This window comes from Hoplias malabaricus, chromosome 17 (genome assembly GCF_029633855.1).
Source record: "Hoplias malabaricus isolate fHopMal1 chromosome 17, fHopMal1.hap1, whole genome shotgun sequence".
Classification (NCBI taxonomy): domain Eukaryota; kingdom Metazoa; phylum Chordata; class Actinopteri; order Characiformes; family Erythrinidae; genus Hoplias; species Hoplias malabaricus.
This window is the reverse complement of record NC_089816.1, coordinates 14,772,308-14,788,429: the sequence shown is the minus strand read 5'-3', so window position 1 is coordinate 14,788,429 and position 16,122 is coordinate 14,772,308. Positions and strand designations below refer to the sequence as shown.

The window sequence follows — 16,122 nt, the reverse complement described above, 5'->3', positions numbered from 1 at the left end:
TATGAAATGTTTGGGATGTATATAACATCATTCAGAGAAGTAGTGATACTTCCTGATTCTGACCTGTTCACAGTGGTGGTGAAAATTACCAGACGTCTGAAGAATTTAAAGCAAGTTAACTTACAGGAACGCATTAAATAACATACAGGTAGTGTCACTGTCACATAGCTCCAGGGTCCTGGAGTTTGGTGTGTTCTCCTTGTGTCTGTATGTGTTTCCTCCAGGTGCTCATGCTTCCTGTCTAGTGCCTGGTGATTCTGAACAAGGTTTTACAGAAAATTATTTAATGCAAAAATTTAAAAAATAATTTAAAATGCTAGAATCATGCTGGAGACACTTGAACACTTGGTTCCCATCACCATCACATCAGACCAGTCTAAATGACTGTTTACAGTCTGTTTAATTTAATTATGACAAAATTGGTAATAACTTGTGGAATGCCCCTTAAATCCTTGAGTTTTTATGAAGACATTTTGCAAGAAAGTATACTCCAGGCCTTTTTTAATATTTTCTTGTTTTCTATCATCGCACAAAAACAAACCAGTGTTCTAACCCTGCTGTGCTACATAAGCATTCTTCTCAAGAGGATACAGCCTAACCTAACCCAGTTCTCACAAAAAAGAGGTCCTTCATCCCTGTGCTATTTAAAATTTAAGACAATAAAAATCAAGCTGAGAGCTGGATGTTAAATGCCAAGATGTAACAAAGTAGCATGCTAACCTTGAGGCTGCTTAGCGCTTCTGTGCTTGCAGCACAGCTACAAAGCTAATGGTTGCTAATGAAAATATAGCATGATCAACACTCAGTTTGTGGGTCAGGGATAAGGGGACCTGAACCTCAAAATTATAAGTCTTAAGGATATTGTGAATATGAAAATAATAGACATGGTAAATCAGTAATTGTTATAAGTAGGCGACACGGTGGCATGGCAGGTAGTGTCATTGCTACACTGCTCCAGGTACCTGGGGTTGTGGGTTCGAGCCCCACTTCAAGTGAGGAGTTTGGTGTGTTCCTCCTGTGTCCTCATGGGTTTCCTCCCACAGTCAAAAACGTTCCCTAGATGTGAAGGACTAGCGCCCCCTCCAGGGTGTGTTCCCTTGCAACCTGTGATTCTGGGTAGGCTCCGGACCCACCACGACCCTGATCTGAATAAGCGCTTACAGACCATGAAATAATGAACTTAAATGTGAGGTTTTATATGTAATGTGTGCATTATTTCCCTTACAACAGGAATTTACTTTAAAAGTGTTTTGCTGGGGCTCTGTAAACAGCTCAGATTTAATATTTCTCTAGAACCATCATCAAACCACACTGAACCACTTTGTTTCACTCTTCATGATTTAATTATACAACAATTTTGGAATTCTCCTCTAAGCATTTGGAACATAAACCCAGTATTACTGACACTGATGGCAGAAGACAGGTTCCAAGTCTTGCTTTGTCTGCTCTAATTTATCCTCTTCTGTACTTCTTTTCTTAGTTTATCTCCTATTTGCTTCGTGTCCTTCTGTCTGTGGTTTCTCTTTGTTAATTGAATATTTCTTCTAAAGTCTAGGATAACAGCAGATCATTCTACTAGATGTCAGAACATTTCTGTAGAGATTGTACTGACATTGGGATGAGTTGGAGTGGGGTTTGTGATCCGGAACTAAAAAACTAATCATTCAAAGATGTAGAGTAGTGCTTTGTAACTGCAGAAAATACACTCTCCCCACTCCACAGCTTAGTGTTGGAGGCTTTATGGTTGCCCCTTCTTGCTGACACATGACATTCAGCACGATGACCCTTCGCTCCTGTGCAGCTGCTCCAGAGTGTCACATTTCATTTCAGGCTTGTTTTAGAAGATTATTAAGCAAATAAATAAGAAACAAGTTGCAACACAGTCAGACTAATTCATAACAATTGTAGAAATGAAATACTAACCCAGTAAACATTTAGCCGTTGATTCAACGTTGAAATAACGCAATGACTGCCGTCTAATCAACGTTCTCTTAAGGTTGAAAATGAAAGTTGATAAGACGTCCAAACACAGACATTGAAAAGACAATTATTAGACGTACTATGGACGTCCATTGACGTTATTAATTGGTCCCGAAATAAGTTACTTGTATAAAACGCGCTTTGGACGTCCACTGACGTTATCGATTGGTCACCACTTAACTAACTTATTAATATGGATTTTGGACGCCCACTGATGTTTAAAATATGTCTTGATGGACAGACTATTTTTAGACCTATTTTGAACGTGCAGGGATGCTCCTTGTTTACTGGGAAAGTAAAACTAATGAACAGTTGTATATAGTGTTTCCTCAGATGCCTGCGCTATTTGGCCACATGCTCTGTCTGTTTTGCTCAGTTTCTCTCTCACAATGATATTCAATGAGAGAAAGCATTATGAAAATATTCACACACACACACACACATCCACCACAAGATATCCGCTATGTATCTGTATAGAAAAAACATTCAGGCGGTAAATACAACAGGATCTGACTAATGCCTTTGCAGTTGATCGCACGGCCTCTGAGGGCTTCAGCTATACAGCAGCCCTTTTATGAGTGATAGCGACACTTATTTCCAGTAAGTCAGATGGGACTTTAATGCCCCTGTAGCAAAGCGAACTGCCAATGCACTTACAACAGCTGTCAAACCAGCCAGAGAGATTTTCTCCTCCGGCTCCGACCCAATGATAATTACATAAGCACTGCTCTGTGGCTTATTTTTGGGAGAGAGAGTGAAAAAAAGAAGTCAATGTGAGCTGACGTATTTATGCAAAGCAGGGTGTATAGAAGCAGGTCCGCTAAGTATTAGATATCGGTTAAAGCAGCGTATGAATAGTCTCACCCACATGTTTATTTATAACCTGCCACTGCAAAGCAAATAAATATCCCAAAGATCCGAGCTCAGCAATCGGAAAGGAACGCCACGCCATTCAGGAAACATGTATTCAATGCTAATGCAATTATATCAGCTGGACTGAAAAGGTGCAGGCCTGAATACAGGAATTAGTCAGGTTTATGACCCCTATATTGGTGTATGTTGGAAATCAGCAGACTTTGTTATTAACATGAATTCAGGAGAAGTCCAGTTGTGATTATAGCGGTGGTTAACAACAGACAGCTGTTAATACACATGGGAATGTTAAGCTGGCAAAGTTACATGGAACCATAAATATATTATGGTAATTAATAGTCCAAATGGTTGTAGATACTCTATTTAGCAAATCTGTCTACTTCATTTTAATTAAAAAAAAGCAGAACAGTTAATAGTTGAGCAGCTGCATTTGAACAAAAATGTCATTTTGCAGCTTTTCAGGGCAATGTTTATGATCCAGAACTAAGAATCCAACAACAGTCCCAGACTTCACAAATAATCTGAGGCTGAATGCAATCAAATGCTAATCAAAATGTTTCAAACTCTAGTCTAAAGTCTTCCCAGAGGAGTACAGGTGATTACTGAGGCCATTTCACTCTGTTATCATTGGATACGAAAGTAAGCACAAGGTTCGAACATATAGCGAACGTTTGAAGTAAAGTACCACTAAGAATTTGGTACTGGCTTTACATAGAGAGGAAACAGAGCACATCTATAGGGGTTGTAACAGAAAGATGTTGCTAGGCTACCACTGCAATGGTCAGAGAGTCCGGTACAGTGAGTCACATCATTGCCAAGAAACGCCTACTTAGACAGGAAGAGGAAGGGGCCATTTAACTCACATGTAACCAACCATCTCAAATGATTTTGAAAGATGGGATGCTGTGAACTTTACCACCTTCGACACTGTACATACATTTTGTTCCAAAAGGTTCAACTGCTCGCTAGTGTTTGCTAATAACAATCACCTTCTGTAAGCGCTTCGTCATGATTAGGGTCACAGAGGGTCCAGCGACTACTAGGAATCATTGGGCGCAATGCAGGAACACATACACACACACATTCCTGACATGACGGCATCACACGGTCATCCAGTTACTCACACACCTAATACATCAAACCCCACTGCAGCGTTCTCCCCTTTTTAATCAGCCCTCTTCAGAACAGCCAGCTTCAGAGTCTGTTCCTTTAAATGATAAATGAGCCGCTCACTGATCACCTGACCCCGAGTGCACAGCAGTGAGAAGCAGAAACTCTGGTTTTTAACTTTTTTACCCAGGTCTCTTCATTTTTTCAAATAACTGCGCACAAGCACTGAACATCAGTGTTGTTCATAGGTCTCCTTTGAAGCTAATTCCACATTTTATAAATGTCACAAATGTCCCTCCTCAATAAACAAAGCAATAATTACTTTGATTTGGAAAATGGGGTCTTAAACTCCCACATTTGCATTGATGAAACTGGTTGAACTTCTGTCTCAGTCTACTTCACTCACTAGACACACTGTGTATTTCAGTGATTTCGTCCAAAGGTGTGAAGCCACCCTTTATGATTCAGCAACTTTAAGGTGGCACAGACGTGCACACAGCTCCACAGTAAATCACAAAAGAAAACGGGATGCTGTGGAGCAGCTGGACATGAGCCTGAGTGCATCATGCTCAATGCCTAGAATCAGTAAGAAGGGTATAAAGACCACAGTCAGTATGGAACTGTGCTCTGTGTATTGACAGAAGTCCATTCAACAACCGGTCAGAGGTCCATCCAACAAGACGCCAATCTGGACCGGACCCCTCTAATGTTCTCATGGCTGAATGTCATCAAATCTTCACTGAAATGATCCAGCATTGGGTCTAAAGACTGCCCCGAGGAGTAAAAGGTGTTAATGCAGCAAAATGGGGACAAACTACCTTTAATGCCCTTCGTTTCCATAAAAAAAGAAAAGTGGGTCTTCTCATATCCATGTGCTTCCACGTAGTTACCGCACTTTACCGTTCACTCCTCACTGCTGTCATCCTTGTTATTATTTGCTGTCTCTGGTCTGGTGCAATGTCCTCTCTGTGCAATACCCTCCTGGTTTGTGCAATACTCCAGTGCCTTGTTGGTTCGCATCCATTGTATGTTGTATGCAGTCATTGTAAGAATTTAGCTGTTTTTAATACTCTGTATTTTGCTTTTTATAATGCTCTGTATTTTGCTCTATATTTTGCTCTGTATAATGCTCTGTATTTTGCTCTGTATTTTGCTCTGTATAATGCTCTATATAATGCTCTGTATTTTGCTCTGTATAATGCTCTGAATTTTGCTCGGTATAATGCTCTGTGTAATGCTCTGTATTTTGCTCTGTGTAATGCTCTGAATTTTGCTCTGTATAATGCTCTGAATTTTGCTCGGTATAATGCTCTGAATTTTGCTCGGTATAATGCTCTGTATTTTGCTCTGTATAATGCTCTAAATAATGCTCTGGAATTTTGCTCGGTATAATGCTCTGTATTTTGCTCTGTATAATGCTCTAAATAATGCTCTGAATTTTGCTCGGTATAATGCTCTGTATTTTGCTCTGTATAATGCTCTAAATAATGCTCTGAATTTTGCTCTGTATAATGCTCTATTTTTGCTCGGCATAATGCTCTGTATTTTGCTCTATACAATGCTCTGTATTTTGCTCTGTATAATGCTCTGTATTTTGCTCTGTATAATGCTCCGTATAATGCTCTGTATTTTGCTCTGTATTTTAACTTCCTTTCCTTATTTTCCTTCATTCATTCTATTCTCACTTCTTCTCAATTCTCACTAAACATTCTTCCATCATTCCACCTTCATTTCCTTCTTTCCATCCTTCATTAATACATTATTTTATTTCCTTTGTTAGTTTCACCTTCTTCCTTTCCTCATTTTACCTTCCTCACCTCTTTCTTTCCCTCTTGACTCATCTTACAGCTCTCTCTTCCTTTACCTTCCATTTCTCCTTCTTTCATTTTCTTCTTACTTTCCTCAATTTACATTCCTTCCTTCCTTTCTCATTTTTCTTCCTTTATTCCTTTCTTCATATGTTAAGTCATGCCCAATCCCACCCACTTGCTATAGGTCTCATATCACATGATGTTACCAAGCTGAGAGATGTTGAAAGCAGCCCTGTCCTTCCTCAGAGACCAGCCATCATTTTTCAATCTCCAGTCAATATCATTGGGAGCTCAAAACATCTGAAGGAGAACCCTAACTGCCAAGCATTGTTATGTCTGCACTGGCTAGCATCACAATGGGTGATAGACAGAGGGTGGACCGTCCTTGAAGGACGTTTTTAAAGACTATACTGACTTAATTAATCATCAGAAATGATCAGTGTAGCACAATCAGAACATCATAATATAATATTCCCAGTATTATGGACAGAGATAGTCCTGTTGTGCCTGCATACTGCTCGACACAGAGAAGAAGAGAAACATGCTCCCACTGTTCTTTCCTGGCCTTCGCCAGCAAGACTAGAGTTCGTCCTCAGCCATCACAGCCAAGCACCAACCTGCAATTACCCAATGACATCGGAACTGACTGCAGCTGCTTCAGTGTCCCTGAGACTCTGAGGAGCAAGCATATTATCTAATACACCACAGAGAGCACACACACACACACGTACATACACCATACGGTCATGGCCATAGCAACCAGCGCTGTAACTAGGGATAGATCCTTTCTGAGCACTGCACACAGCTATGGGGCCAAAAACATATTCATGGCTTTTATTGGTTGCCAGACTTAGCACAATGTGATGAAAAGTCACACATTTTTAAGCTGATCTCAGAACAGATCTGAGAAGCAAGCTAAACAAGCTCTGCCCACAAAAATGCATTCTTTTGGAGCAGATTTTTCAGAGAGGACACACTTGTTTATGTGTCTGTGTTTATAATCTACTGTTGTTCAGCTACTGTTCCAACCAAGTTCCCCCTCGGCAAACACTGACGTACATTTATCCTTCCTTCCATTTAAAGAGAATTGGCTACAATTCCATTCAATCTAATGTAGCGCATTAACACAGATTTAGCCACAATATCTGACTATTAATGTAGCATTGTTTGTGTGGCAACTGTGTTTTTGTTTTGTATACTGTCATCACTGTTCAAAGTAAAACATATCTCCATGTTTGTGGATTACTGCCTTTCATGTTGCATGAATGGACCAATAGAAATGCTTTATAATGACTTATAAGTGCATAAATAAAAATAAATAAATAATAAATAAATACATTTTTACTGGAAAAATTAGTAGACAACCCATGTACACTGGCAGATAGCAGATTACCCATAATCCACTGCATTGTTTGGTGTAAACCCGCAAGAGATACTACCTGAATGCAGATACCTATAATACTGAAATATATAGTGAATAATATAGGGAATAGTGAATAGGAAGCCATTTCGGACACAGGGTCTGACTTTTTTCCTCTTTTTATAAAGTCATTTTGGAGATACATTCTTTTCTTTGGACAGCGATGATCTGTAGGGAAGATCACACTGAAAGAATAGGTTCAGTGCTTTTAATTGAGCTATTGTGCTAATAATAGCACTATTGCATACTCTCTTATTGAGAGAAAGGTGAGAGCACCTTTCTTAGAATTGACTAGTGCAAATAACGTAATCCATCTCACTAATACTTTAAACTAAAAGATTAATATCATACAGGACACTATCATTACAATTCTTTTACATATGTTAAAGCATTTCTGTTTTATAAGGGATTACAATTATTGGGGAAATGCTGTTCTCTCTGCTTTGTTTACATTCAGAAGCTTTGTGTCTTTTAAGGTACAATGGTAATTTTGTTTGTGTCTGAATTTACTGTTTGAATTACCACAGAAACTCATTTGCAACTTGTTTTGTAGCAATTTGCAGTGATGTATGTAGCAATCTCTAGAATTTGGAGACATTAAGAAATCTAAAACAGCAAAAATAAGTCAATTTTAACCGCCTATGGAGCAGCAACAGAGCAATATCCTCATCTCGGTTCATGCTTTTCAACATTTGGAGTTCTCTCCCTTGTCTAAAACACTCTAGATGCATTTTCATTGGCGTAAGCAGAGAGAGAGAAAGCCTATAAAAATACATTAGACTGTGAACACAGAGAGACAGGAGAGCAGCAAATGATGAGGAAACATCCTCAGAATTTTTTGATTGATTTAAATCGTGAACATCGCTTTTAAGTGTAACACTCAGTTACAGTTAGCTTCATTTATTAAGGGGACTTAATATGAAAAAATCACTTGTTTAGTGCATGTGAGAATTCATTTAGGGATCTGGAGCCCACCAACCCACACACTGTGAAACAAAAACACCCAGCCATTTGTTTTTAAAGCAAAGGCAAGGTTAAATGCAACAAAATAGACACAACCAGTGCAGAGAAATAAAGAGCACTGAGACAAAACAGAGAAAACTAAAATGGAGAAGAAAGAGAACAGAGCGAAAACTGATAAAAGCCAGAGCTTCAGCTCCTCACTTCTCACTGCTGTCATTTAAAAGGAACAGGCGCTGAGACCAGACGTTCTGAAGTCAGGGAAGTAGTTGCTGTGGGATTTGGTCCTTGTGCCATTTTCACCAAAGCAGGTCACAGATGTTCCATTAAGACCCAGGACTGTGGTTCCATGTAGAAAAGGTGTAGAATATGTTCCCTTGGCCAAACTGAGTGCCCTTAAGACGGTCCATCCCAGTAAGGGTTGTCATCGGTTCTCCTCTAAGATGACACCATGGGTCAGAGCAGGAGATCTCAGCCTCAGATCAGCTGAAAGGCAGAGTGCAGTCAGCTGGTGTTGAGGCTGCAGCTGGAACTGGAGGAGAACAGGGTCAAATACCAGAGGAGTTCATTCTTCCCTTTTAAAATGACATCTAATTAGATGGGTTTTTTTGTAGTGGCAGTGAGTAATTGGCATGGCCCACTTACAGTAGGCCACACTCACTCATCATCAGAAACCCCGTCGAGTGACAAGATTCACACACCCCCAGACACCCGGCCATGCACACGCATCCACATCTCTATCTCTCTCTCACACACACAAACATGGTGTCAATCGGGCCTTTACTGTCAAACTCACTCAAATACACACTCTCTCACTGGCTTTTCCACCTCTCACTCTCTCTCTCAACCTCCTCCCACACTCAAATACGTACACATTCTGAACCAGGCTTGATTTAGCTCTCATTCATGTTCATCTCTGCGTACAAACTTACCAACACACTGATATACGGCTCCTACTAATCTACCCATGCTTCTATCAGTGTGGCCATTACAGCAGCTGCTGAGATCTTGTAGTGCATTCTTATTATCTTGGATAAAATGTTCACAATTAAATGCTATGCTACTAAGCTGAGCTACACTTTATCTAGAATAGAAACAACAACAAAGACTAAACACAATGCTAATCTCGATTAGCGGGGACATCTTTTCCAATACACTTTTAATCCAAACGTTAAAATGTAAAGAATTAAAACCAAAAATACTATCAGTCACACACTCAAAACATCCCCTTTGAGTGGCATCATCAATAACCCATCCATCAAAAAATAAATAAATAAATAAATAAATAACAAATCTGAAGGAGTCTAAAATTCATAGTCATAAATTCATTAAAGAATATTCAAAAATATTCTAATATTTCTATTTCAAGTATTTGGGCCACTTTAACCCTTGCGATCTCAGGCCGCAAAATGGCCTAATATCCTGGTCAGGAATCCATTCCTGGCAACACATCATCCACAGCTACCAATTAATACTGAGCTCTGTTTCTTTCTAGACACGCGTCCACTACTGTTTTTACTCTCTCAGAGCCATAAACACTTCACACAATTAGACAAAATGCTGTCTAGCATTCACCTCCTCATCAATCACATGTTGAATCACCCCCTAGAGTCGTATCCTACTGCTTATTTAGGCACAATTCCTTTTTTGTGAAGCACTAACCTGACAGTCATTCATTCATTCATTCATCTTCCCTAACTGCTTCATCCTGATCAGGGTTGTACATGGAATCATCAGACACAATGTAGGACAAGGACACATTGAGAACACACCATATCCCTCACAGAGAGTGAACCGAGCTGGGGACTGAACCCAGGACCCCGAGACACCAACGGCAGTGCCATGCTTTTGCTTGAGTTTGTATTTCTCATACACAGACTATGACCAAGATTAGGACAGAAAACGATGCAAAGACAAAGCCATCAAGCTTATAGACAGACAGAGAAATGAGGGACACCTGTGAGCTTCAGTCACATGACACAAAAGACTAGGTGGGGTGGTTGCAATAGATTAGATGAGGAAATACAATGGGACACATGTTTTAGCGGTCTGTAATATGAAACTGTAAAAACACCTGGATGTGGGGAGTATGGATAGAAGAGGGACAGTGATACTACAGCATTTAGACGCTCTTATTTTTGTTATTTATTATTATTTTCCTTTGTTGTGCCTGTGTTCCATATCCCTGTATATTTCCCTACGTCGTTTCCTGCACCCAGGCTCCTTTCAGCATGCTCTAAATGCTGGCGCCCTTGACATATTACAACTTGCTTTTGCTGAAGCCAGATTCAGTGAGGTGTAAATCAGTCCAGTGCGAGTGGATCAGGTGCTGTGTTCACTCAGACACAAGCCAACCTCCAATGCTAATCCATTTAACGGGCAAATGCTCAAGTCTGTGTCACTGTTTCGGGCCCAGGGGGTACACCTTATTTTCTCTTTCTGCACACAGCCCCGGCTGCCTCATCTGAATTTAAAACAGACGAGTGGAGCTCAATGCCCTGAAATGGTTTCAACTTATCAAGCATTTTTATATGTTAGACACTTCTTAAACAAAAGGTCCAATGTGCAGAGCTGTAGCCATGTGGTAGCCATGCCCTAGCCCTTCATCAACAACTTGTTTCTAAACACATAATGTATCTGATTAGTCCAAGTCAATAGCAGTTTCTTTGCACTGCCGTTGTGTCCTTCCACTCTAACGACATCTGGCCATCGCATATCCTTCCTCAAAAAGAACAAGGACACTGATACACAGCTCGGGGGACAGCGCTTGCTAGTCCAGGTTAGCCAAGTCCTACATGGATTTGGGTGGCGGGCCACTCTCAAATGGGCTGCTATCTGTGGGTACAGAAACATCTCATATCTCCAGAAAATCTTGTATTTCCAAAATGTTTGTGTGTATGTGTGAGAGAGAGGCTATTTTCCACGCCACAGCATGCTGGTGTCCTTTGGTTTGACTGCCAATGTCTTATTTGTGTTTAGTTTAAAATGTCAGAGAGCTGCTTGTTTGCCACCACTGTGGCTAGTTTCCCCACACACACCGTGGCTGAGCATGTGCTGTCTTTCACAAGCGCTGTTCGGCTCTGCTCGCCGGCTAACTGCCTGCTTTCACTGCTGTTTTCTTCCTGGCAACAGGGGGAAGCTTCTTACCACCACTACTCTACCCTACATCCTGGAGGACTTGGGTTATTACACAATAAAGTCCCATTATTACGATTAACTGAGGCAATATGGAAAGGGGGAATGAAGTGTATGATTCAGCTAGTTTCAATGCAGAAACAAACCAATAACAATTGGTTGGTTTAATAAAAATTTAAAGCAACACTAGCTAAGATTTTGTATTTTCACTCCAGAGCTCCCTCTACAGTTGCAGAGTGTAATCTACTTAATATATTCTTATATTTGTCATGTAGCCCACCCCTAGCAGTGCATTACATCTTTTATTCAGAGTGTAGGTGACTGACCTGCTGTGGCGCTGGGGGGCGTGTCTCCGGGTGTCACCCTCCCCCAGCCGGCCCAGTGAGGGCGAGCGGCTACGGGGGGGACGACTCCCCCGGCCCATGGTCTTCACCGTGCCATTGGGGCTGTTCTGCATCTGCTGGGGCCTGCGGGGCGAGGGCGAACGCGAGGGCGAGCGCGCGGGCGAGTGGGACGTCGGGAGCTTGTTGACGCTCAGGTTGTTGTCACTGTTTGAGCGCAGGAGCACACGCGGGGCTGCCAGAGTACTCCTGCCCGTATGAAGTTGCTGAGGCCGGCCCCTGCCAGAACACACCGCCGGAGCCTCCCGGAAAGGCACTGGAACAGAGAGAGAGAGAGAGAGATACCTTATAACAATCTGTAGAGGTATGTTTCTCACTACTTACACTTACAACAGCCCACGGTGTATTGGTGGGGGTCCTATACGGGTTAAATCCTTCAGCAAATATAGTGTTTCTAAGCTTGCAATATCTTACATCAAATTCACCATCGTTAAACAGTCTAAACCACACTTTTGGATACGATATTATTGCCAAGGACCGAAAAACATCGATGCACAAGCTTTTGCTTTTCCCGATAGAAACCCTCAAAGAATTCTTACTGGCCTTTCTTTTGAAAACCATAGCTCTTGAGTAGATCGCGACTTCATTCCCTGGTGATACTTCAACCATCCCAGGAACACAACTAGACTCCCTATCTCTGGGTGGGTAGGAAAGCCCACTTGTGCCTCACGAGTCAGTATGATTCAAGCCAACACAGGTATGTATTAGTTAACATAACAGATATGAGCAATTAATGTTCTACTTAAAGTGTCTTAATCTGCCAGTGGAACTGTGTGGACAGAAGCTTAGTAAGAGGTTGTTGTTGCTTTACATGTCTAGGAGAAAGCATGTGCCAGCACTGACCCTCGCATATGTGGTAGCATAGGACTATGGGAGACCAAGTTTATAGCTTGACTACAAAAAAAAGAAGCCTAAAGAATAGGGAAGGAAAAAAGATCCCATTAAAATCTCTACATTTTCACCCTGAGAACCAGGAGAACAAGTCAAAACACAAACCCTTTAGTTGCTCAGATGTTTCTCTGAAGAACCAGAGCTGGAATCACATTATTCTCATCTTGAGTTTTGGTGGAGATCCCAGTAAAGTCTTACAATGTTCTCAGGTTTGCTGATAATATAACACACCCAAGTTTATTTACAACTAAAGCCAAGAAGCCATTTTTCCTGCCCTCTGTGAATGACTATTATAAGTTTTATCTGAGGCAGATAAAGACATCTCCATCAATCTCCTGCAGAATTGCTGTAACTAAGCTCATAGACTGGTCTGTTTTGACAGACGTCACAAGGATATAACATGCATCTTGAGCCGAAGCATGAGTTCTGTAATTGCTGTTGGTCAGCACTGCCTCTAAGCAGACAGAGACAGGTCTCGGCCAGCTTCCCATCAGCTCCTGATTGGACAAGGAATGTGTCAATTATATTTCTGCCTGTGTTGCTGACGGCTATGTGAGGGAAACCATGACTGATTCAGCATGGCGTTCTATAATCCTGTTCTTTTTCTTTCATTAGGAACAATTTGCTAACAGGAAGCTTGATTCTGCCTCAGACTGGCTCCAGGCAAGTTCCCAGGCTATGTGGTTCATGCAGGACCAACGCAGCAAAAAACCAACATGTCGCAATGTATCAACTTGGACAATATACATAAAAATCTGTCTAAACTTCACAGTGTGATGGATTCCGAGGGCTAGTTCAAGCCCACCCAGTCAGGATTCTGTGGGCTGCCCAAGTCCCACGTTTGTGCTGGTTCTGCTCCGATTGACCAATCACGGCACTGGACCCACGTTTATGTGAGAGCACAAAGATGAGGTTAAACACAGCAAAAATGACACATCTGCAGAGCACTGAGTAAAAAAAAAAAAAACAAAACAAAGAAAACCGAGTGAAAATGGCTAAAAACCAGAGCTTCTGCTCCTTGCTCCTCACTGCTGTGCACTCAGGGTCTGGGCGAACAGCGAGCGGCTCATTATCATTTAAAGGAACAGGAAACATATTCTGAACAGGGCTGTTTAGACAGAGGGAAAATGCAGCTGTGGGCTCACAGACATTTCATTAAGAACCAGAACTGAACCAAGGGGAGAATATGTCCCACTCAATAATAAAAATGTTTCCCACTATGTAACAAACACCTACTTCATTCTCCTACTCAGTGTATGAGCTCCATTTGCCTTTAGGGTCCAGGATATTGGTGTCCGACAATTTCCCAGCCGCCCTTTATTTTGTCTTATTCTTGGTTTTATTTTCTTATTTAAATGTGCTTTGTTCTCTTTTATGATTTATTTTAATAGTTTTGATTGCCACTTTGTTTACATTCTTTTTTTTTTTTGCATTTTTAAGTTCCCATATTAAAATTCATTAAAATAAATTATTCTTTCTTTTTCAGTCCCTTTGTTGTAACATTGTAGTGTTCTGCTACATTGTAAATGAGGGTTTCCCTCGATGTACTTCCAAATAAAGTTTGAGGTTGATTGGTCAATTTTTGACCATAGTTATCAATATAAATATCACAGTTGCCCATGGCAACACAAGGCTACAGTCTCTAACTGTACTCCAGCAAAAACAAATCTCCAGTACGATAAATAAAGTGGCCAACATGTAATAAAAATAGTGTCGTGTATACATTGGTGTCTGTGACCCACTAATGCTAACGTGCTGAATGCCATGAAATCCTCACAGCAATGTTCCATCATCTAAGTGTGGAGCGGTGGAACCTGAGCTACAACCAACATTTGTGGGATCAGCTGAAGTGGTGTTTGTGCATCCAAAATCAGTACCTGAACTTACTAATGTTCTCATGGCTGAGAATCATCAAATCTTCACAGAAATCTTCATAGAAACATCTAGTGTGAAGCCTTCTCGGAAACAGTGAGGCAAGTTAGTGAGGCAAATATTCACAGCCTTATATTCAGAAGTCACAATGGTCACTGTTTTTTTTCTTTCTTGTTTTTCATTGTTCTCACACTCTCACCCTTGTGTCTGCTTCATTTCCATAGGAGGTCACAAAGTCCAGCAGCTTGCCCTAGTCCATCAACTCAATCCAGAAATGTCTACACAGCTTTGCTTCCGGACTTTTCATCTCATAAGCAATGTTTTCTCAAGTGAAGTCCAGCTGCAGGTCTTTTCTCCGAGCTGCTGGAGAAATCCCTGGTGTTCAGTGCCGATTATCAGCTATATTTATGTCTGTACTGCTGCTGTGGATGGGGGACGAGGACAAGGTTCTCCAGAACATTAGGCCATGTGCACATCCTGCTCAGTTCCTCAGCCACTCTGAGGCAAGTGGCTATAAATAAAACCCAAAGAAGAGCTCCATAAAGGCTCAGAACTGCAAAAGAACCGCGCTCCATGAAGAAATTACCAGACTGAGGTAAGAGCACCTCGGTGGGCTTCGTCATAACGGCACTTCAGCTAATGACGTTCATAATGACGAGGTTAAGAGGGGGAGGGGCACCTCAGGGGACATAACCTCGTTTTCATAATGCATAAACTGGAAGTTATGACATAGTTACTTTGTTGGGGCAACAGAGTACATTATTTAAGGGCCTGTGTCATGGAAAAAGTCTTTAATGAGGTGTGAGCACTCCACAGTCCTTTTGACTTTCAAAAACAGCCTGTACGTAATTCACTGCTTTTTGTGATGTCACAAATTTATGCATTTGCAAGTATCCAAGTAGCTCTGCCTATACGTAGTATAAATGTACGTTCTTTTAAGTTTGGTCTGCAGCCAATCAGAAGACAGGTAATTAATATATAATTGAACTGTATGCTCAGCTATATGCAAAAATATATAATGGCATATTTGATATATCATGATCATATATTATGGCTTTGTCAAAACACTTCACAGCCGCTTTCAGTGCCTGTTTCTTTAAATGATAATGAGCCGCTCGCTGTTCACCTCAACCCCGAGTGCACAGCAGTGAAGAGTGAGGAGCAGAAGCTCTGGTTTTTAGCTGTTTTTTTAGCTCTGTTCTCTTTCTTCTCTTGCTTTTTAACCTCATCATGGCATTGTCTCAAAGCCCAGTGGGTCCAGCTCTGTGATAGGTTAGACTCAGACCAGGGGGCGGGGCAATTACAAAATCTCAGTAACTTATAATCAGCCCGCAAATACCTGACTAGGTGTGTTTTGTCAAACAGTGTCTCTGTTGGTGGCCTCCAGATCCCAAAATTCATGTAAACATGCTGTGAACTATGTTTTTTTTCCATAATATTTCCAGACATCATAGCTACACTAGCGTACACGTGATAAACAGTCATTTCCTTTAACCAACTCACACAGTCAGCCTCTGCTGCCATTAAGTTCAGATGATTCATCACAGAATGAATGCCAGTGATCCGGTTAATCAAAGACCCCAAGCACTAAGTGTGTGTCCTCAAACCTGGAGAACAAGGTTACTCTGAATGTGACACTTCCCCTCTTTCTCTTCTCAGCTCCATTTAT

General features: G+C 41.2%; 1 protein-coding gene across 1 annotated transcript in view; it reads right to left on the bottom strand.

The window, feature by feature from the left end:
- shank2b (SH3 and multiple ankyrin repeat domains 2b) overlaps positions 1–16,122 on the bottom strand; it is a 168,749-nt gene that overhangs the window by 73,278 nt on the left and 79,349 nt on the right. Inside the window, exon 12 of the mRNA XM_066649888.1 lies at positions 11,616–11,946. Within this exon, the coding sequence (XP_066505985.1) occupies positions 11,616–11,946 (331 nt within the window). The remainder of the gene's footprint in view (positions 1–11,615; positions 11,947–16,122) is intronic.